This window comes from Oncorhynchus masou, unplaced genomic scaffold (genome assembly GCF_036934945.1).
Source record: "Oncorhynchus masou masou isolate Uvic2021 unplaced genomic scaffold, UVic_Omas_1.1 unplaced_scaffold_2219, whole genome shotgun sequence".
In the NCBI taxonomy this organism is placed as follows: domain Eukaryota; kingdom Metazoa; phylum Chordata; class Actinopteri; order Salmoniformes; family Salmonidae; genus Oncorhynchus; species Oncorhynchus masou.
Genome location: NW_027016628.1, coordinates 767 through 23,522, shown reverse-complemented (window position 1 = coordinate 23,522; position 22,756 = coordinate 767). Strand labels below are relative to the sequence as shown.

The 22,756-nt window shown below is 40.1% G+C and overlaps 1 protein-coding gene and 1 pseudogene across 1 annotated transcript; both read left to right on the top strand.

Moving 5' to 3' along the window:
• Positions 1-2,276: 2,276 nt before the first annotated feature.
• Positions 2,277-16,712, top strand: LOC135538944 (T-cell immunoglobulin and mucin domain-containing protein 4-like). The gene is made up of 7 exons (XM_064964818.1): positions 2,277-2,386; positions 2,489-2,827; positions 2,971-3,045; positions 3,170-3,231; positions 3,330-3,417; positions 3,498-3,534; positions 15,988-16,712. The coding sequence occupies exons 1-7, from the start codon at positions 2,338-2,340 to the stop codon at positions 16,181-16,183; spliced, it is 846 nt and encodes a 281-aa protein (XP_064820890.1). The 5' UTR covers positions 2,277-2,337; the 3' UTR covers positions 16,184-16,712.
• A 786-nt stretch (positions 16,713-17,498) lies between these two features.
• LOC135538942 (hepatitis A virus cellular receptor 1 homolog) lies at positions 17,499-21,575 on the top strand (annotated as a pseudogene).
• Positions 21,576-22,756: the final 1,181 nt, after the last annotated feature.

Below are 22,756 nucleotides of genomic sequence, written 5' to 3'. Positions count from 1 at the left end.
ATTAGTGCCTGGTCCAGGGGGAGCAGTTTGTCCAGCGTCTCAGGGATTAAGGCCTTGTCCGGGGAGCAGTATGTCCTACGTCTCAGGGATTAGGGCCAGGCCTCAGGGATTAAGGTCCGGGGGAGCAGTATGTCCTGCGTCTCAGGGATTAAGGACTGGTCCAGGGGGAGCAGTATGTCCTGCGTCTCAGGGATTAGGGCCTGGTCCGGGGGAGCAGTATGTCCCGTCTCAGGGATCAGGGTCGGTCCGGTGGGGATTCAGGGATCAGGGCCCGGTCCGGTGTGAGCAGTATGTCCTATGTCTCAGGGATTAGGCCCGGTCCGGTGGGAGCAGTATGTCCTACGCCTCAGGGATTAGGGCCCGGTCCGGTGGGAGCAGTATGTCCTGTGTCTCAGGGATTAGGGCCCGGTCCGGTGGTAGCAGTATGTCCTATGTCTCAGGGATTAGGGCCCGGTCCGGTGGGAGCAGTATGTCCTACGTCTCAGGGATTAGGGCCCGGTCCGGTGGGAGCAGTATGTCCTGTGTCTCCAACTCGTTGAAGTAGAAATCTTCATATTTATCAAGGTTAGTGATCGCTGTTCTGATGTCCAGAACCTATTTTTGGTAATAAGAAATAAATAAATGAATAGCAGAATTAGTCAGGAGCCCATAAAACAGCTGTGCCATTCTCATACCAATAATGTCTGTGCTTGATTGAGCCTGTTGCAATGAAACCAATAGAAACATCCTGCTCACCTTAAACTCCGGGAAGGCTAAAGTAAAGTATTTGAAATATTTCAAATAGTGTTTGAACCCAGGTCTGCTAGGTCCATTACTAATAATGACTGTTGAAACATTGTCTGCCCCCACCTCTCTCTTTCTATGCACTGCCACTGTGCATCTGTAGGTCGGAGACTGTCAAGGATTAGCCGCACCAGAGGAGAACCTGCCAGTTCCCCCAGTGTCTGCAGCAGGAACAGCCCAGTGAATGAACCCATGTGAGAGGATTTAAGACACGATGCAGATCCACAGAACTATGAAGCTCCTACAGACATATAGGGTGATCCAAACATACAGTTGAAGTTTACATACACGTCATTAAAACTAGAAGTTTACATACACTTAGGTTGGAGTCATTAAAACTAGTTTACATACACTTAGGTTGGAGTCATTAAAACTAGTTTACATACACTTAGGTTGGAGTCATTAAAACTAGTTTACATACACTTAGGTTGGAGTCATTAAAACTAGTTTAGATACTAGTTTACTAGGTTGGAGTCATTAAAACTAGTTTACATACACTTAGGTTGGAGTCATTAAAACTAGTTTACATACACTTAGGTTGGAGTCATTAAAACTAGTTTACATACACTTAGGTTGGAGTCATTAAAACTAGGAGTCATTAAAACTAGTTTACATACACTTAGGTTGGAGTCATTAAAACTAGTTTACATACACTTAGGTTGGAGTCATTAAAACTAGTTTACATACACTTAGGTTGGGAGTCATTAAAACTAGTTTACATACACTTAGGTTGGAGTCATTAAAACTAGTTTACATACACTTAGGTTGGAGTCATTAAAACTAGTTTACATACACTTAGGTTGGAGTCATTAAAACTAGTCATTAAAACTAGTTTACATACACTTAGGTTGGAGTCATTAAAACTAGTTTACATAAAACACATACACTTAGGTTGGAGTCATTAAAACTAGTTTACATACACTTAGGTTGGAGTCATTAAAACTAGTTTACATACACTTAGGTTGGAGTCATTAAAACTAGTTTACATACACTTAGGTTGGAGGTCATTAAAACTAGTTTACATACACTTAGGTTGGAGTCATTAAAACTTAGGTTAGAGTTTTTCAAACTCTCCACAAATTTCTTGTTAACAAACTATAGTTTTGGCAAGTCTGCTTTGTGCATGACACAAGTCATTTTCCCAACAATTGTTTACAGACAGATTATTTCACTTATAATTCACTGTATCACAATTCCAGTGGGTCAGACTGTGCCTTTAAACAGCCATGATGTCATGGCTTTAGAAGCTTCTGATAGGCTAATTGACATAATTTTGAGTCAATTGGAGGTGTACCTGTGGATGTATTTCATACAATCGTACACTGGATTGAATTTATTTTCAATAAATTATGAATTATGTGAACTTGCCTAAAACATGTGCAAGTATGTGTGCAATATATGTAAGGGTAAAACAGAAGAACACTGACCCTCTGCTTATCCGAGCGCAAAGGAAACAGCTGTCAGAGAAGGACAGGAAGTCATGTGACCAGGCCATTTGATTTGAGTTTATAAAAGACCTGACACATGAGAGTGAGAAAGTGACAAAACCCGATCATGGAGACTCGGTGCATTTCAGGCTGGTTTCTCCTCTGTCTACTTTCAGGTTAGTGATGCTCGATATATCTATTTTAGCCTGGTTAATAAGTAAATGAATAGGATTTAAAATAAAATTCAGTTCTCACTACTTCTTCTCTCTCATTTTCAGTCAGTGAATGCAGTCAAATCGTTGGTATTGAGGGTCAGAATATCACTCTGCCATTTAAATATGATGCCAAATCTCATGGTCTACAACACATTTGCTGGGGGAAAGGAATGATCCCGAGCTCTGGCGGTTGTGACAATGAAATAATCTCGACTGATGGGTCTGAAGTGACGCGTAGATCGTCGGTTCGGTATCAGTTATTGGGTGAGCTGAAGACGGGGGACGTCGCTCTAACCATCTCCAATATCACAGAGAAAGACTCTGGAACGTATGGATGCAGAGTGCAGTACGTTGGATGGTTCAACGATGAGAAATATCATGTCAGCTTGACCATTGAGAAAGGTAAAGAACGCACGACAGGCCAGGACATAACTTGATGCTTATCGGATGAGAATTGTAAGCCTATACTATGGAATAGTACGATTTCACAGCATGTATACTTGTTCAAGCTGAGCGGTTAGTATGTTTTTACTGTCTGATTTCAGCACCTGTCCCGACAACATCCCAGACATCTGCCAATGTGACCATAACCCCACAGACCATGGACAACCACGACCACGGTACGGAACACAGCCTACCGAATAACGTGATGTCAGTCCATAGAAGTCTTATTTTATATTTTTAATTTTTATTGCAGTATTATTCTTACACGTGAAAACATACTTTTACTTCCTCATTGTGTAGGTCCTGTGACCACAACATCCACTGAGTATTCATCCACGCCATATTACAGAGAATCAAAATCAGTAAGCTTGACAACATGCTGCAATTCCTGCAAAAAACAAATAGGAAACACTGCTGTGAGATGCCGTTTTTAACTGATCTGAATCTGTGATGTCTACAGGAGACAAGAGGCCACAACCTGGCTGTGATCCTGGGGTCCATTCTGCTTGTTCTGACAGGGGTGGGGATTGTGTCTGTACTCGTCATGAGTAAGTACACACTATCTATACCATTGCCTGTATAATAAGAACAAATTCTCTCGTTGAACATCTTACTGGTGTAATTGCAGGAAAGCGATGGGAAAGAGTTGCTATGGGACTCCAAATGTAAGTAGACTGTTGTCATGACTACTATAACTCTTCCAACTGATACAGTAGTTGAATCACCACAATATGCCAAGAGAATGACTGAATCACTGTGCAATATCTATCGATGGGACATGTAGGCCTAATTAGCAAAACCATTAGGTCTATGGTAAATGTCTATGATACTGTCATTATGACTAATGAGACCCAAGACCACAACAGATTGAGGAAGTGACGCAAGACCACAACTGACTGAGGAAGTGAAACAATAAGGAGGCTTTAGTGGCTGGAATAGTGGAGAACAATTGGAGGTTTACTCAGTAGCAGTGCAAATAACATGGTACAGCTATATGGACACTCAATCATTATGGTACTTTTTAATGGTAAGTTTAAAAACATATATATATAATGATAAATAGAATTGAAATGTGTATCTCATTATGGCAAATGGTGAAATAAGTGTAGCCAGTTATAAGTGTAATAGCTTAGCAGATAATAAGACAAGATGATCAGTGATCAATCACCCTCATGCACTTAAGTAAATCACGAATATCATAGATATATTGGAACTAGCGGATAAATGGAGGCTTAAACATTCTGATCTAGTGAGATATACAGTACCAGTCAAAAGTTTGGACACACCTGCTCATTCCAGGGTTTTTCTTTATTTCTACTATTTTCTACATTGTATAATAATAGTGAAGACATTAAAGCCATTATGTTAAAAGACATGAAGGTCAGTCAATGCGGAAAATGTAAAAAATCTTGAAGGTTTCTTCAAGTGCAGTCGCAAAAACCATCAAGCGCTATGATACTGGCTCTCATGACGACCGCCACATGAAAGGAAGACCCAGAGTTACCTCTGCTGCAGAGGATAAGTTCATTCGAGTTACCAACCTCAGAAATCGGCAATTAACTGCACCTCAAATTGCACCTCCCAGATTTCAAGTAACAGACATATCTCAACATCAACTGTTCAGAGGAGACTGCGTGAATCAGGCCTTCATGGTCGAATTACTGCAAAGAAACCACTACTAAAGGACACCAATAATAAGAAGAGACTTGCTTGGGCCAAGAAACACGAGCCATGGACATTAGACCGGTGGAAATCTGTTCTTTGGTCTGATGAAATTTTGGTTTCCAACCGCCGTGTCTTTGTGAGACGGAGAGTAGGTGAACGGATGATCTTTGCATGTGTGGTTACCCCTGTGAAGCATGGAGAAGGAGGTGTGGTGTGTGGAGGTGCTTTGCTGGTGACACTCTCTGTGATTTATTTATAATTCAAGGCACACTTTACCGGCATGGCTACCTCAGCATTCTGCAGCGATACACCATCCCATCTGGTTTGCGCTTAGTGGGACTATCATTTGTTTTTCAACAGGACAATGACCCAACACACTTCCAGGCTGTGTAATGGCTATTTGACCAAGCAACAGAGTGATGGAGTGTTGCATCAGATGACCTGACCTCCACAATCACCTGACCTCAACCCAATTGAGATGGCTTGGGATGAGTTGGACTGCAGAGTGGAGGAAAAACAGCCAACAAGTGCTCAGCATATGTGGGAACACCTTCAAGACAGTTAGAAAATCATTCCAGGTGAAGCTGATTGAGAGAATGCCAAGAGTGTGAAAAGCTGTCATCAAGGCAAAGGGTGGCTAGTTTGAAGAATCTCGTTTAACACTTTTTTGGTTACTACATGATTCCATATGTGTTTCATAGTTTTGATGTCTTCACTACTATTTTACAAAGTACAAAAAAAGTTTGAATGAGTAGGTGTGGCCAAATCTTGGACAGGTACTGTATAGATTTTCTCGCTGTGTTGATAGATGACAGAATGCGGTCAGACCATCAAATAATTGGCATATACAGTGTAGCTCAGTAGTTTGTATATACAGTGCATTCAGAAAGTATTCCGACCCCTTGACTTTTCCACATTTTGTTATGTTACAGCCTTATTGTAAAAGGGATTAGATAAAAATGTGACTCACAAATCTACACACAGTACCCCAAATTTTTGCTAATTTATAAAAAAAAAAAAAAAAAACCAGATACTTTATTGTCATAAGTATTCAGACCTTTTGATATGAGACTTGAAATTGAGCTCAGGTGAATCCTGTTTCCATTGATCATCCTTGAGATGTTTCTACAACTTGATTTGAGTCCAGCTGTGTTAAATTCAATTGATTGGACATGATTTGGAGAGGCACACACCTGTCTATATAAGTTCCCATAGTTGACATTGCATATCAGACCAAAAACCAAGCCATGACACCAAAGGAATTGTCCGTAGAGTGCCGAGATATGATTGTGTTCAAGGCACAGATCTAGGGAAGGGTACCTGCAGCATTGAAGGTCCCCAAGAACACAGCGACCTCCATCATTCTTAAATGGAAGAAGTTTGGAACCACCAGGACTCTTCCTAGAGCTGGCCGCCAGAGCAATCGGGGGAGAAGGGCCTTGGTCAGGGATGTGACCAAGAACCTGATGGTCACCTTGCCAGAGCCAAGCTTGTAGTGTCATGCCCAAGAAGATTTGAGGCCGTAATCGCTGCCAAAGGCTCTTCAACAAAGTACTGAGCCAATGGTCTGAGTACTTATGCAAATGTGATTTTTCCATATGATTATTTTATTCTATTTGTAAAAATGTCTAAAAACCTGTTTTTGCTTTGTCATTATGCGGTATTGTATGTAGATTGATGAGGGGGGGGAAAAAACTATTTGATCGATGTTAGAACAAGGCTGTAACAAAATGATGAAGGGGTCTGAATACTTTCCAAATGCACTGTACATTATTCTTACATAATTTCCACGTGGGCGAGGAAATTGGAAATTTAAATCCTATTAGGTGACAAGTTGTTTTTAACCAGAAGAATTTATAACAAACATTTTCTGTCATAACATGCGTACCGCAGATCGCTTATTGTAACTAAAATAAATGGAGGAATTTATTCAAGAAAGATCAAGTGGAATATATGATCAAATAAAAACTGGATATTGGGAAAAATGCACCAAATTATTTTTTACTCTTCAGCATAGAAATGCTACCAAAAATAATTGACTGAAACTAATTTACTGAAACTTACAAATAACGGAGTCACCCATAACTCACCAAACGATAATTTGAAAGAGGAAGTACTTTAAGCACATGTTTTCGTTTCAGTCTCCTCCATCTCCACTAACCAAAGTTAATTGCGAGGATTTATTCTCTATTAATAATGTAAAATGAACAGCTGTTCAGAAAGACTCATGTGAAAGGCAAATTACAGAGGATGAACTTGATGCAATTAAAGTCTGGGAAAACTCCAGGGCTGGATGGTATTCCAGTTGAAGTACACCAGTTGAAGTACACCAGTTGAAGTACACCAGTTGAAGTACACCAGTTGAAGTATAATAGTTGAAGTATACCAGTTGAAGTATACCAGTTGAAGTATACCAGTTGAAGTACACCAGTTGAAGTATACCAGTTGAAGTATACCAGTTGAAGTACACCAGTTGAAGTATAATAGTTGAAGTATACCAGTTGAAGTATACCAGTTGAAGTATACCAGTTGAAGTACACCAGTTGAAGTACACCAGTTGAAGTACACCAGTTGAAGTACAATAGTTGAAGTATACCAGTTGAAGTATACCAGTTGAAGTATACCAGTTGAAGTATACCAGTTGAAGTATACCAGTTGAAGTATACCAGTTGAAGTATACCAGTTGAAGTATAATAGTTGAAGTACACCAGTTGAAGTACACCAGTTGAAGTATACCAGTTGAAGTATACCAGTTGAAGTACACCAGTTGAAGTACACCAGTTGAAGTACACCAGTTGAAGTACACCAGTTGAAGTACACCAGTTGAAGTATACCAGTTGAAGTATAATAGTTGAAGTACACCAGTTGAAGTACACCAGTTGAAGTATACCAGTTGAAGTATACCAGTTGAAGTATACCAGTTGAAGTGCACCAGTTGAAGTACACCAATTGAAGTATAATAGTTGAAGTATACCAGTTGAAGTATACCAGTTGAAGTATACCAGTTGAAGTATAACAGTTGAAGTATACCAGTTGAAGTATACCAGTTGAAGTACACCAGTTGAAGTACACCAGTTGAAGTACACCAGTTGAAGTACACCAGTTGAAGTACACCAGTTGAAGTACACCAGTTGATGTACACCAGTTGAAGTACACCAGTTGAAGTACACCAGTTGAAGTACAATAGTTGAAGTATACCAGTTGAAGTATACCAGTTGAAGTATACCAGTTGAAGTATACCAGTTGAAGAATAATAGTTGAAGTACACCAGTTGAAGTATAATAGTTGAAGTACACCAGTTGAAGTACACCAGTTGAAGTACACCAGTTGAAGTACACCAGTTGAAGTACACCAGTTGAAGTATACCAGTTGAAGTATACCAGTTGAAGTATACCAGTTGAAGTACACCAGTTGAAGTATAATAGTTGAAGTACACCAGTTGAAGTACAATAGTTGAAGTATATCAGTTGAAGTACACCAGTTGAAGTACACCAGTTGAAGTATACCAGTTGAAGTATAATAGTTGAAGTACACCAGTTGAAGTATACCAGTTGAAGTATACCAGTTGAAGTACACCAGTTGAAGTATACCAGTTGAAGTACACCAGTTGAAGTATACCAGTTGAAGTACACCAGTTGAAGTACACCAGTTGAAGTATAATAGTTGAAGTATAGCAGTTGAAGTATAGCAGTTGAAGTATACCAGTTGAAGTATACCAGTTGAAGTACACCAGTTGAAGTACACCAGTTGAAGTACACCAGTTGAAGTACACCAGTTGAAGTACACCAGTTGAAGTACACCAGTTGAAGTACACCAGTTGAAGTACACCAGTTGAAGTACACCAGTTGAAGTACACCAGTTGAAGTACAATAGTTGAAGTATAATAGTTGAAGTACACCAGTTGAAGTACACCAGTTGAAGTACACCAGTTGAAGTACACCAGTTGAAGTACACCAGTTGAAGTACACCAGTTGAAGTACACCAGTTGAAGCATACAATAGTTGAAGTATACCAGTTGAAGTATACCAGTTGAAGTATAATAGTTGAAGTATACCAGTTGAAGTATAATAGTTGAAGTACACCAGTTGAAGTACACCAGTTGAAGTACACCAGTTGAAGTACACCAGTTGAAGTACACCAGTTGAAGTACACCAGTTGAAGTACATAGTTGAAGTATACCAGTTGAAGTATACCAGTTGAAGTACACCAGTTGAAGTACACCAGTTGAAGTACACCAGTTGAAGTACACCAGTTGAAGTACACCAGTTGAAGTATACCAGTTGAAGTATACCAGTTGAAGTATAATAGTTGAAGTACACCAGTTGAAGTACACCAGTTGAAGTACACCAGTTGAAGTATACCAGTTGAAGTATACCAGTTGAAGTACACCAGTTGAAGTACACCAGTTGAAGTACACCAGTTGAAGTATACCAGTTGAAGTATACCAGTTGAAGTACACCAGTTGAAGTACACCAGTTGAAGTACACCAGTTGAAGTACACCAGTTGAAGTACACCAGTTGAAGTACACCAGTTGAAGTACACCAGTTGAAGTATACCAGTTGAAGTATAATAGTTGAAGTACACCAGTTGAAGTACAATAGTTGAAGTATACCAGTTGAAGTATACCAGTTGAAGTATACCAGTTGAAGTATACCAGTTGAAGTATACCAGTTGAAGTACACCAGTTGAAGTACACCAGTTGAAGTACACCAGTTGAAGTACACCAGTTGAAGTATACCAGTTGAAGTATACCAGTTGAAGTATACCAGTTGAAGTACACCAGTTGAAGTACACCAGTTGAAGTACACCAGTTGAAGTACACCAGTTGAAGTATACCAGTTGAAGTATACCAGTTGAAGTATACCAGTTGAAGTACACCAGTTGAAGTACACCAGTTGAAGTTGAAGTACACCAGTTGAAGTACACCAGTTGAAGTACACCAGTTGAAGTACACCAGTTGAAGTACACCAGTTGAAGTACACCAGTTGAAGTATACCAGTTGAAGTACACCAGTTGAAGTACACCAGTTGAAGTACACCAGTTGAAGTACACCAGTTGAAGTATACCAGTTGAAGTACACCAGTTGAAGTACAATAGTTGAAGTATACCAGTTGAAGTATACCAGTTGAAGTATACCAGTTGAAGTATACCAGTTGAAGTACACCAGTTGAAGTACAATAGTTGAAGTACACCAGTTGAAGTACACCAGTTGAAGTACACCAGTTGAAGTATACCAGTTGAAGTATACCAGTTGAAGTACAAGTGAATACCAGTTGAAGTATACCAGTTGAAGTACACCAGTTGAAGTACAATAGTTGAAGTATACCAGTTGAAGTATACCAGTTACACCAGAAGTATACCAGTTGAAGTATACCAGTTGAAGTATACCAGTTGAAGTATACCAGTTGAAGTATACCAGTTGAAGTACTCCAGTTGAAGTACTCCAGTTGAAGTACACCAGTTGAAGTACACCAGTTGAAGTACCCCAGTTGAAGTACCCCAGTTGAAGTACCCCAGTTGAAGTACACCAGTTGAAGTACCCAGTTGAAGTACACCAGTTGAAGTACACCAGTTGAAGTACACCAGTTGAAGTACACCAGTTGAAGTATACCAGTTGAAGTATACCAGTTGAAGTATACCAGTTGAAGTATACCAGTTGAAGTACACCAGTTGAAGTACACCAGTTGAAGTACACCAGTTGAAGTACACCAGTTGAAGTACACCAGTTGAAGTACACCAGTTGAAGTACACCAGTTGAAGTACACCAGTTGAAGTATAATAGTTGAAGTACACCAGTTGAAGTATACCAGTTGAAGTATACCAGTTGAAGTATACCAGTTGAAGTACACCAGTTGAAGTATACCAGTTGAAGTATACCAGTTGAAGTATACCAGTTGAAGTACACCAGTTGAAGTACACCAGTTGAATACCAGTTGAAGTATACCAGTTGAAGTATACCAGTTGAAGTATACCAGTTGAAGTATACCAGTTGAAGTATACCAGTTGAAGTATACCAGTTGAAGTATACCAGTTGAAGTACACCAGTTGAAGTATACCAGTTGAAGTATACCAGTTGAAGTATACCAGTTGAAGTATACCAGTTGAAGTACACCAGTTGAAGTACACCAGTTGAAGTACACCAGTTGAAGTATACCAGTTGAAGTATACCAGTTGAAGTATACCAGTTGAAGTATACCAGTTGAAGTACACCAGTTGAAGTACACCAGTTGAAGTATACTAGTTGAAGTATACCAGTTGAAGTATACCAGTTGAAGTACACCAGTTGAAGTATACTAGTTGAAGTACACCAGTTGAAGTACACCAGTTGAAGTACACCAGTTGAAGTACACCAGTTGAAGTATACCAGTTGAAGTATACCAGTTGAAGTATACCAGTTGAAGTACACCAGTTGAAGTACACCAGTTGAAGTACACCAGTTGAAGTACACCAGTTGAAGTACACCAGTTGAAGTACACCAGTTGAAGTACACCAGTTGAAGTACACTAGTTGAAGTACACCAGTTGAAGTATAATAGTTGAAGTACACCAGTTGAAGTATAATAGTTGAAGTACACCAGTTGAAGTACACCAGTTGAAGTACACCAGTTGAAGTATACCAGTTGAAGTATACCAGTTGAAGTATACCAGTTGAAGTATACCAGTTGAAGTATAATAGTTGAAGTATACCAGTTGAAGTATAGCAGTTGAAGTATACCAGTTGAAGTGCACCAATTGAAGTATAATAGTTGAAGTATAGCAGTTGAAGTATAGTAGTTGAAGTATACCAGTTGAAGTATACCAGTTGAAGTACACCAGTTGAAGTACACCAGTTGAAGTACACCAGTTGAAGTACACCAGTTGAAGTACACCAGTTGAAGTACACCAGTTGAAGTACACCAGTTGAAGTACACCAGTTGAAGTACACCAGTTGAAGTATAATAGTTGAAGTACACCAGTTGAAGTACACCAGTTGAAGTACAACCCGTTGAAGTATACCAGTTGAAGTATACCAGTTGAAGTATAATAGTTGAAGTATACCAGTTGAAGTATACCAGTTGAAGTATAGCAGTTGAAGTACACCAGTTGAAGTACACCAGTTGAAGTACACCAGTTGAAGTACACCAGTTGAAGTACACCAGTTGAAGTACAATAGTTGAAGTATAATAGTTGAAGTACACCAGTTGAAGTATAATAGTTGAAGTACACCAGTTGAAGTACACCAGTTGAAGTACACCAGTTGAAGTACACCAGTTGAAGTACACCAGTTGAAGTATAATAGTTGAAGTACACCAGTTGAAGTATAATAGTTGAAGTATACCAGTTGAAGTATACCAGTTGAAGTATACCAGTTGAAGTATACCAGTTGAAGTATACCAGTTGAAGTATACCAGTTGAAGTACACCAGTTGAAGTATACCAGTTGAAGTATACCAGTTGAAGTATACCAGTTGAAGTATACCAGTTGAAGTATACCAGTTGAAGTATACCAGTTGAAGTATACCAGTTGAAGTATACCAGTTGAAGTATACCAGTTGAAGTATACCAGTTGAAGTATACCAGTTGAAGTACACCAGTTGAAGTACTCCAGTTGAAGTATAATAGTTGAAGTACACCAGTTGAAGTACACCAGTTGAAGTACCCCAGTTGAAGTACCCCAGTTGAAGTACCCCAGTTGAAGTACCCCAGTTGAAGTACACCAGTTGAAGTACACCAGTTGAAGTACACCAGTTGAAGTACACCAGTTGAAGTACACCAGTTGAAGTACACCAGTTGAAGTACACCAGTTGAAGTACAATAGTTGAAGTATACCAGTTGAAGTATACCAGTTGAAGTATACCAGTTGAAGTATGCCAGTTGAAGTACGCCAGTTGAAGTACGCCAGTTGAAGTACACCAGTTGAAGTACACCAGTTGAAGTACACCAGTTGAAGTACACCAGTTGAAGTACACCAGTTGAAGTACACCAGTTGAAGTACACCAGTTGCAGTACACCAGTTGAAGTACACCAGTTGAAGTACACCAGTTGAAGTACACCAGTTGAAGTACACCAGTTGAAGTATACCAGTTGAAGTACACCAGTTGAAGTACACCAGTTGAAGTACACCAGTTGAAGTACACCAGTTGAAGTACACCAGTTGAAGTACACCAGTTGAAGTACACCAGTTGAAGTACACCAGTTGAAGTACACCAGTTGAAGTACACCAGTTGAAGTATACCAGTTGAAGTATACCAGTTGAAGTACACCAGTTGAAGTACACCAGTTGAAGTACACCAGTTGAAGTACACCAGTTGAAGTACACCAGTTGAAGTACACACCAGTTGAAGTACAACTAGTTGAAGTTGAAGTATACCAGTTGAAGTACACCAGTTGAAGTACACCAGTTGAAGTACACCAGTTGAAGTACACCAGTTGAAGTACACCAGTTGAAGTACACCAGTTGAAGTACACCAGTTGAAGTACACCAGTTGAAGTACACCAGTTGAAGTACACCAGTTGAAGTACAATGAAGTTGAAGTACAATAGTTGAAGTACAATACCAGTTGAAGTACAATAGTTGAAGTATACCAGTTGAAGTACACCAGTTGAAGTACACCAGTTGAAGTACACCAGTTGAAGTACACCAGTTGAAGTATACCAGTTGAAGTATACCAGTTGAAGTATACCAGTTGATGTACACCAGTTGAAGTACACCAGTTGAAGTACACCAGTTGAAGTACACCAGTTGAAGTACACCAGTTGAAGTACACCAGTTGAAGTACACCAGTTGAAGTACAATAGTTGAAGTATACCAGTTGAAGTATAATAGTTGAAGTACACCAGTTGAAGTACACCAGTTGAAGTACACCAGTTGAAGTACACCAGTTGAAGTACACCAGTTGAAGTACACCAGTTGAAGTACACCAGTTGAAGTACACCAGTTGAAGTACACCAGTTGAAGTATACCAGTTGAAGTACACCAGTTGAAGTACACCAGTTGAAGTATACCAGTTGAAGTATACCAGTTGAAGTACACCAGTTGAAGTATACCAGTTGAAGTATACCAGTTGAAGTATACCAGTTGAAGTATACCAGTTGAAGTATACCAGTTGAAGTACACCAGTTGAAGTACACCAGTTGAAGTACACCAGTTGAAGTACACCAGTTGAAGTACACCAGTTGAAGTACACCAGTTGAAGTACAATAGTTGAAGTATACCAGTTGAAGTATACCAGTTGAAGTATACCAGTTGAAGTATACCAGTTGAAGTATACCAGTTGAAGTACACCAGTTGAAGTATACCAGTTGAAGTATACCAGTTGAAGTATACCAGTTGAAGTACACCAGTTGAAGTACACCAGTTGAAGTACAATAGTTGAAGTACCCCAGTTGAAGTACACCAGTTGAAGTACACCAGTTGAAGTACACCAGTTGAAGTATACCAGTTGAAGTTCACCAGTTGAAGTTCACCAGTTGAAGTTCACCAGTTGAAGTATACCAGTTGAAGTATACCAGTTGAAGTATACCAGTTGAAGTATACCAGTTGAAGTATACCAGTTGAAGTACACCAGTTGAAGTACACCAGTTGAAGTATAATAGTTTAAGTATACCAGTTGAAGTATACCAGTTGAAGTATACCAGTTGAAGTATACCAGTTGAAGTATACCAGTTGAAGTACACCAGTTGAAGTATACCAGTTGAAGTACACCAGTTGAAGTACACCAGTTGAAGTACACCAGTTGAAGTATAATAGTTGAAGTACACCAGTTGAAGTATACCAGTTGAAGTACACCAGTTGAAGTACACCAGTTGAAGTACACCAGTTGAATAATAGTTGAAGTATACCAGTTGAAGTATACCAGTTGAAGTATACCAGTTGAAGTATACCAGTTGAAGTATACCAGTTGAAGTATAATAGTTGAAGTATAATAGTTGAAGTATGCCAGTTGAAGTACGCCAGTTGAAGTACGCCAGTTGAAGTACGCCAGTTGAAGTACGCCAGTTGAAGTACGCCAGTTGAAGTACGCCAGTTGAAGTACGCCAGTTGAAGTACGCCAGTTGAAGTACGCCAGTTGAAGTACAATAGTTGAAGTACACCAGTTGAGGTACACCAGTTGAAGTACACCAGTTGAAGTACACCAGTTGAAGTACACCAGTTGAAGTACACCAGTTGAGGTACACCAGTTGAGGTACACCAGTTGAGGTACACCAGTTGAGGTACACCAGTTGAGGTACACCAGTTGAAGTACACCAGTTGAAGTATAATAGTTGAAGTATAATAGTTGAAGTATAATAGTTGAAGTACACCAGTTGAAGTACACCAGTTGAAGTACACCAGTTGAAGTACACCAGTTGAAGTACACCAGTTGAAGTACACCAGTTGAAGTACACCAGTTGAAGTATACCAGTTGAAGTGCACCAGTTGAAGTGCACCAGTTGAAGTGCACCAGTTGAAGTGCACCAGTTGAAGTATACCAAACCTTTATTGATGTACTCAGATGACCATTATTATGTTTTATTATGTTTTAACCACTCCTGTACAAATGGTAGATTATCAGATACTCAACAAGAAGTTCTGCTTTCAGTTCTTCATTATTCCTGAACCGGGACCCAAGTGGTGAATACAAAGATCCAGTCCACGTCACTATTTTAAAACAAGCCATTGGAATTTGGTTGCAATTTCATTTTAATCCACCAGAAAAGACAGAACAAAATGTTACAACAAACATTATAGTTAAACTCAAATATACTAACTGATTTTAAAAAAACATGTTTTTTTAAAAACTGTATAATCTTTGTAAATTATATCATAAATAGGAATGGTGGAGTTATGTCACACGTGCAACTAACAACAATATATGGAAATGTCTGCTCTACCCAAAATTACAACCAACTAATTGCATCATTACCACAAAAATGGAAGAGGCAAGTGGAAGGGGGAGAGTATACCAGTTTCATTTAGGAGCCAAAAATTTGACAGCTGTACCATATAGAGTGAAAAATAGATGGGTAGAGATTTTCGATATACTGACTCCATGGCACATGGTTTATGAACTGATACCCAAAATGATGCCGGATTCTAGTTTTTGGTCACAGGTTCAGGAATGGCTGCGGGGTGATGTGAAAAGTCTTGGTTAATGGATCACTAGTATAATAATACTTTTACCTAAAAATGTGTTTCTTTACAATCTGTAGAAAACTATGAGAATAGAAAGGTTCAGAACTTTTGTGAAACATCACAGCTGAAAAATATATGGGATTCTCAATACTGTACAAAACAAGTAGCCTTGTCCTAAATCAATACAATCAATACAAACTTAATTTGCTTTGTCAGATTTTACACCAACACTCCAAAACTTTTCTCAGCTTAAATTCAACTGGATCAGAAACTAAGCAGTATAATGTAGAAGGACAATACTGTATGTCAAGCTACAGCGTCTCGCTAAGCTCTGCATTTATTGGTCTTTCCTTTGTCAGACCACAGCGCTCTGGCGGCTCAGTCCTGTACAGAAACTCAGTGTCCAGCTTGGGCCTGCACACCCGAGACACGGCTGTAGAGAACGTCTATCAGATAGAGGACAACGAGAGAGACGACTATGAAGATATCCACTGGACGGAGCACGGACACTTCGCCACCACGCTCACGCTGTTAACACGTTGTATAGTGCAGTAGCTCTGTGTTACAGGGCTGAGGTTGACTTACAGGCTAATGATTCAGTCGGACAAGACAAAAGTAACTACAGAATCAGCAGTGTTTGCTGATAAGTGAACCAAAGAGTTGATTTGTGTTATTGAAAGGTTTATTTGAAAAAAAGAGCCTTACTAATATGGCTTCCTTTGTGTATTCAGCACTGACACTAGAATCACAAGCATTTCGCTACACTCGCAATAACACCTGCTAACCATGTGCATGTCACCAATAACATCTGCTAACCATGTGCATGTCACCAATAACATGCTAACCATGTGCATGTCACCAATAACATCTGCTAACCATGTGCATGTCACCAATAACATCTGCTAACCATGTGCATGTCACCAATAACATCTGCTAACCATGTGCATGTCACCAATAACATCTGCTAACCATGTGCATGTCACCAATAACATCTGCTAACCATGTGCATGTCACCAATAACATCTGCTAACCATGTGCATGTCACCAATAACATCTGCTAACCATGTGCATGTCACCAATAACATCTGCATGTCACCAATAACATCTGCTAACCATGTGCATGTCACCAATAACATCTGCTAACCATGTGCATGTCACCAATAACATCTAACATCATGTCACCAATAACATCTAACCATGTGCATGTCACCAATTACATTTCATTGGATTTGTTAACAGTGTATGTTTCAATTGATTACGATGACCAGATAATGTTTTTATGTAATAGCCTAAAAGTGACCAAAATAAAAATGCCATCAGCTTTAATGCCTGATGAAATGAAAAGCAATGTGTGCTATGGTTTTCTATCCCCTCCATGTCCTCTAAGCAGGACATTTAGCTACACCCATCTGCAACATCACCCAGGCATACAAAGGCAGTGAAAAGTCACACATAATCGCAACATTCTTCAGAAAATGGTCTTCTTTACCCAATTTTTGCGGTATATTGTCTTGTTCAAACCCAATCTGTTGCATGATAATAAAAATTCTAACTTGAAATTCTAATGTGTCTAATTATTCATTGGCTACACAATTGTTGTTCCACTAATACATTGTTAAAAACTACTAAAAGCTTTACAACATCATTTTAAGGATTTTGGGAACTGGCTAGTCATAACCTTTGGCTATGGGTTAGCTTTTAAAAACACATTGTGTACCCTGGGAGATGAGCCTCCTAAATCATCAGTTTGTTTACTCTGGTATATGCAGATGAAAATTCCATCAACAATGGGCCTTTTCTCCACTCCCAGCCCTGCCATAGGAGGAGGTTAGCAGAGGGGTCACAGTGGCTCTGGCTGTCCTGCCTGGAGATGTCAAGCCGTGGCCCCCACGAGAACACAGCTGCCCATTCAGATGCCCTGTCCCATTCCCAGCACACACCCTCCACTCCTACACACTGGATACACAAGATGGCTGCTAGTTCTGGACCGTTTTTCCCGTCGTTGGATCCTCGTCCTCCTAACATTTTCAGGCAAGGAAACGTTATCTAAAACAGTACAAATAATTGGAGTTTAGGCTGTTGAATGATTGGGTACATGGGTGTAGTTCGAGGTGGATGCCCCGCCCCCACAATCTAACACCACAGAAACAGCCTCACTCTTTGTGTGTCCGTTGTTTACTACTAGAGTGACACGGGTCTCCAACGGCTTTGTTCTAGACAGGTTGGCAGCTTTGGCCTTGGCTGGAGGTGTACTGTCCGCAGCTACATTGAGTAGGTCTAACTGTTCAACGTTCACAGCTACATTGAGTAGGTCTAACTGTTCAACGTTCACAGCTACATTGAGTAGGTCTAACTGTTCAACGTTCACAGCTACATTGAGTAGGTCTAACTGTTCAACGTTCGCAGCTACATTGAGTAGGTCAACTGTTCAATTCGCTCACAGCTACATTGAGTAGGTCTAACTCTTCAACGTTCACAGCTACATTGAGTAGGTCTAACTGTTCAACGTTCACAGCTACATTGAGTAGGTCTAACTGTTCAACGTTCACAGCTACATTGAGTAGGTCTAAGTTCAACGTTCGCAGCTACATTGAGTAGGTCTAACTGTTCAACGTTCACAGCTACATTGAGTAGGTCTAACTGTTCAACGTTCACAGCTACATTGAGTAGGTCTAACTGTTCAACGTTCACAGCTACATTGAGTAGGTCTAACTGTTCAACGCTCACAGCTACATTGAGTAGATCTAACTGTTCAACGTTCGCAGCTACATTGAGTAGGTCTAACTGTTCAACGTTCACAGCTACATTGAGTAGGTCTAACTGTTCAACGTTCGCAGCTACATTGAGTAGGATCTAACTGTTCAACGTTCGCAGCTACATTGAGTAGGTCTAACTGTTCAAAGTTCGCAGCTACATTGAGTAGGTCTAACTGTTCAAAGTTCGCAGCTACATTGAGTAGGTCTAACTGTTCAAAGTTCGCAGCTACATTGAGTAGGTCTAACTGTTCAAAGTTCGCAGCTACATTGAGTAGGTCTAACTGCTTAACGTTCACAGCTACATTGAGTAGGTCTAACTGCTTAATGTTCACAGCTACATTGAGTAGGTCTAACTGTTCAACGCTCACAGCTACATTGAGAGGTCTAACTGTTCAACGTTCACAGCTACATTGAGTAGGTCTAACTGTTCAACGTTCGCAGCTACATTGAGTAGGTCTAACTGTTCAACGTTCGCAGCTACATTGAGTAGGTCTAACTGTTCAACGTTCGCAGCTACATTGAGTAGGTCTAACTGTTCAACGTTCGCAGCTACATTGAGTAGGTCTAACTGCTTAACGTTAGAAATGGCAGTTTTCATACAATAAAGTGTTTCGGTGTTACTTTGAGTTATTTGACATGGCTGTGTATTAGTTTTTCCATACCTACATAAGCCTACTCTTTCGAAGACTACCATACTTTAACTATAATTATAGCAACCGAATTGAGATGAGTAGCAAGCTACAAAATATAGGCCTTTGATCAAAATTGAGAAAGTTTTGTGGTTGACCTTGGGATGTTTTTAAGATGTGTACGGAACCTTTGGAAGGAGGAAATAGCCTTGTCAACTTATGTTTATTTCCCCAACTCCACAGCCAGGTGTTCAGTGTCGGCGTTCAAGGTGATGGAAGGTGCTACTGCGACATTGTCCTGTCAATATTCAGTGAGCCGTTTGGGTTTGAGCCGCGTGTGCTGGGGACGAGAATGTGGCACGTTCTGGTGCAACAACATCCTCGCGCAGACAGACAACCATGGCGTCATCTCCAAGGTGTCAGACAGGTACAGACTGGCAGGTGATGTCCTCGCGGGAGAAATGGACCTGGGAATTCTCCACGTCAAGCGGACAGACAGTGGGCCATACTGTTGCAGAGTGGACATAGATGGCATTTTCAACGACCAAAAAATAATTCAAAACTTAAGGGTCATGAAAGGTAATTTGTGGCGAGAAATAATTTATTTTCACTACTTCTACACTCTTGGGCAACAATGGGAATCAATTAACTTAGTCTTTCTAGCTTTCTCGTCCACAAAAAAAACACGCCGGCCCTATTTGTTGTATGGCACGTAACTAACTTAAAACTGGCCCATAATGCAATTTACTCTCCCAAAATGTATGTTTTGAATTTGTGAATTGTTTTCTTAGCTCCAGTGACCGTTTTGCCAACAAGCCCCACTGTACATGTTACAGAAGCTCCTCCCACCACAGGTGAGTCAGTGTATAATAGAGAAGGGGGTGAACTCATGGGATCCTGATGCATGTGAAATGCGTATTTTCTATCAAAGACATACAATAAATAGGTCGTATTAATCTCATGTGAACCCTAGAGGAACCTAGGCCTGACCTCTTAACCTCTTGGGTTGTGTTGACGGTCGTAACGATGATTCATGTGTGGTTAAAAATGGAGAAATCCTAACTAGATGGGAATGAAAACGGACTATCATCCTTAATTCACACTCCCAGTGTTATGACATCAATGATCAAACTCCCTGGAACTCGCCTCGCAAAGTTGCTGAATGTGCTTACATATCAAATGGAGAAAATGATGTTAACAGTTCCTTTACATGCCTTACAAACTTTCATTTTCAAAATGAGGACACTTCCCTCTCAGAAAATAGTTTCAGACCAAGATTCTAACTCATTTTCTATGGCTGTTTAATCACAAAGAGCCTCAAACATTTTAAACACATGTTTTCTATGCAGTATCATCTTGAATCACATTGCGCTGCTCAGTGCAATGCAGTCCTCAGTGTATTTCATCAGAAACCACAAAACGATGCGGCAAGTGTTGAAATGACAGTTTTCATTTCGAGAGAATCAAGCAGCAGTGGTTGATGATGTCTCAGGGGTGATTGAATGTCAGAATGTCCTGCCAAGTGAGAGATTACCATCCTTCCACATCTTCATTGTGAGCTGTCTCCTTTTCTAGAACACTGGAGAGCTGTTGAATCATCACATCTAGCCATTCCAAGACAGAACACCAGTCTTTTCCCATCGCAAACACTTGTGAGTATTTTATATACTACTATATAGTAACGCCACTGGCATATAAGCAAACATTACTCACCATATGAAAGCCTAACAAATCCTCCAAGAGTTTAACCCTTCTTCTTCTCTCTGTGCTCTGTAACCAGATGGAGGAGCCTCTTCCCAGCTTCTCTCTCCAGATCAACATCCCAGTGCTCTCTCTCCCTCAGTCTGCTTCTACTGATAATGGGGGCCTTGGTGATATTGGGGTTTAAACGTATGTAACTGCAAAGCCCAGTGTGGTAATGCTCACGTATTCAGACATCTTGCTGTGATGTGAAATGTTTTCCCATTTAGCAGTGTATTACCACTAACTAATTAAGAGTAAGTATTTCATTGTAGTGTGTACAATGTGCTGAATATGCTGCATCCTCCTATGCATATTGACGAATACGCTTAGATTTGAGTTGATTTCAACTATTTATTTTCTTCTCTAGGAGGGATTCACAGAAGAGCTTTAAAGACAGGCTGGTAAGCAAACACATGATAAAGCACGACTGACATGTAAACATATGATTGAACACAAAACATTTTTTTTTTTTTAATTACGAAGACAAATATGACATATAAATGAACGAAGAATGTATAGGCTTCAATTAGTCCAATTACTTATCATTGATTAGGAATGATCAATGCGTGATCATGTTGTGTCCCTCTAGTTTGTCAGCCAAAGAGCCGCCTCACATCATCTATGAGATCCGCATGAGGAGACCTGTGGAGGAGAACATCTATACTCTGGACTAGGGTGGAAGAGCCAGAGCACTGATCTATCCAGTAGACGGCTGTTAACATGATAGTGAGGACAGCCAGACTGATGTCTGTTTTGTCACAGTGGGTGTGTCCCATAAGTCACCCTGTTCCCTATATTTTGCATGACCAGGTAGCTGGAATAGGGAACAGGGTGCCTTATGGGACGCACCCACACTGTGACACACAGACATCAGTCTGGCTAATCTATTGACGGATCACTGTTGCCTGACAGCTGCCTCAGAATGATCATCTCTCTCAGAGGCTCTACATTCACTTATGGTATCTATGGAGTCCCCCCCCTATGTAAAATGGATTCACTTTTTTTTATATATTGTTATTACGTAGTGGTGTGATGTTTTTAGATGCACAGTATTGGTTGTTATCACAAGCGGTCTAACTTATGCCTCTTTCTAATAAAACAAAACGACCTAAAAGTAAAACCCAACCAGTTATTTTGTTCATGATTCAACATTTTAGGCACAACTGAATGCATTTAACCGAAATGTGTCTTCCGTATTTAACTCAACCCCTCTGAATCAAAGAGGTGCGGGACTTCCTTAATTGATGTCATCGGCGCCCGGGAACCGTTGTTGTTTGGAGTTTACTAGCTTGCTCAAGGGCAGAACGTAAGATTTTTCCACCTTGGCAGATTTCTCTCAGGGATTTAAACCAGCAGCCTTTTGGTTACTGGCCCAACGCTCTTAATCACTAGGTTACCTGCCGCCCCTATTAGTGTTTCCAGAGACTACTCACCTGTGGAAACAGAGTACAAAGATCCTTCAGTCATCTCTTTTTATAACAAAGGCAGAAGCATAATGAGAGAGGGAAATGTGATGTAATGTGATTCTCCTGATAAATTCTGATTCATAGCCACTTATTTTAAAGACAAATCAATGGTCTCCTTTATGAGTTTTATACATGTTTTATGATGACAGTGGTAGTAAATTATTGATCGGCATGATTTAGTGTCAGGAGTCAGGGACATGCAATATTATTTCTGCCCACATGATGGCAGCACTGTCTTAACAAAGCGTTTGGTAGGCTATCAATGTTTGTGCAAGTTTGTCTCCCTGTCAAATTCATGTCAAAAATGAAGGATTTGTCTCGCCCTGGGGATATTTACCTTTGCTGTACACAAGTTATTTTGTGTTTTTTTACATTCCCATATGTTTCTTTTTGCCATGAAATGTCCTAAAGGCACTTCTGTTAAACTACATTTACGTCATTTAGCAGACGCTCTTATCCAGAGCGACTTACAAATTGGTGAATTCACCTTCTGACATCAGTGGAACAGCCACTTTACAATAGTGCATCTAAATC

Excerpts from the sequence above, each read along its gene's own strand:
- LOC135538944 (XM_064964818.1), top strand. The coding sequence starts at position 2,338 with ATGGAGACTCGGTGCATTTCAGGCTGGTTTCTCCTCTGTCTACTTTCA. Across the intron at positions 2,387-2,488 it reads TCTCCTCTGTCTACTTTCAG|TCAGTGAATGCAGTCAAATC; the intron begins GTTAGTGATGCT and ends TCTCATTTTCAG. Across the intron at positions 2,828-2,970 it reads CAGCTTGACCATTGAGAAAG|CACCTGTCCCGACAACATCC; the intron begins GTAAAGAACGCA and ends GTCTGATTTCAG.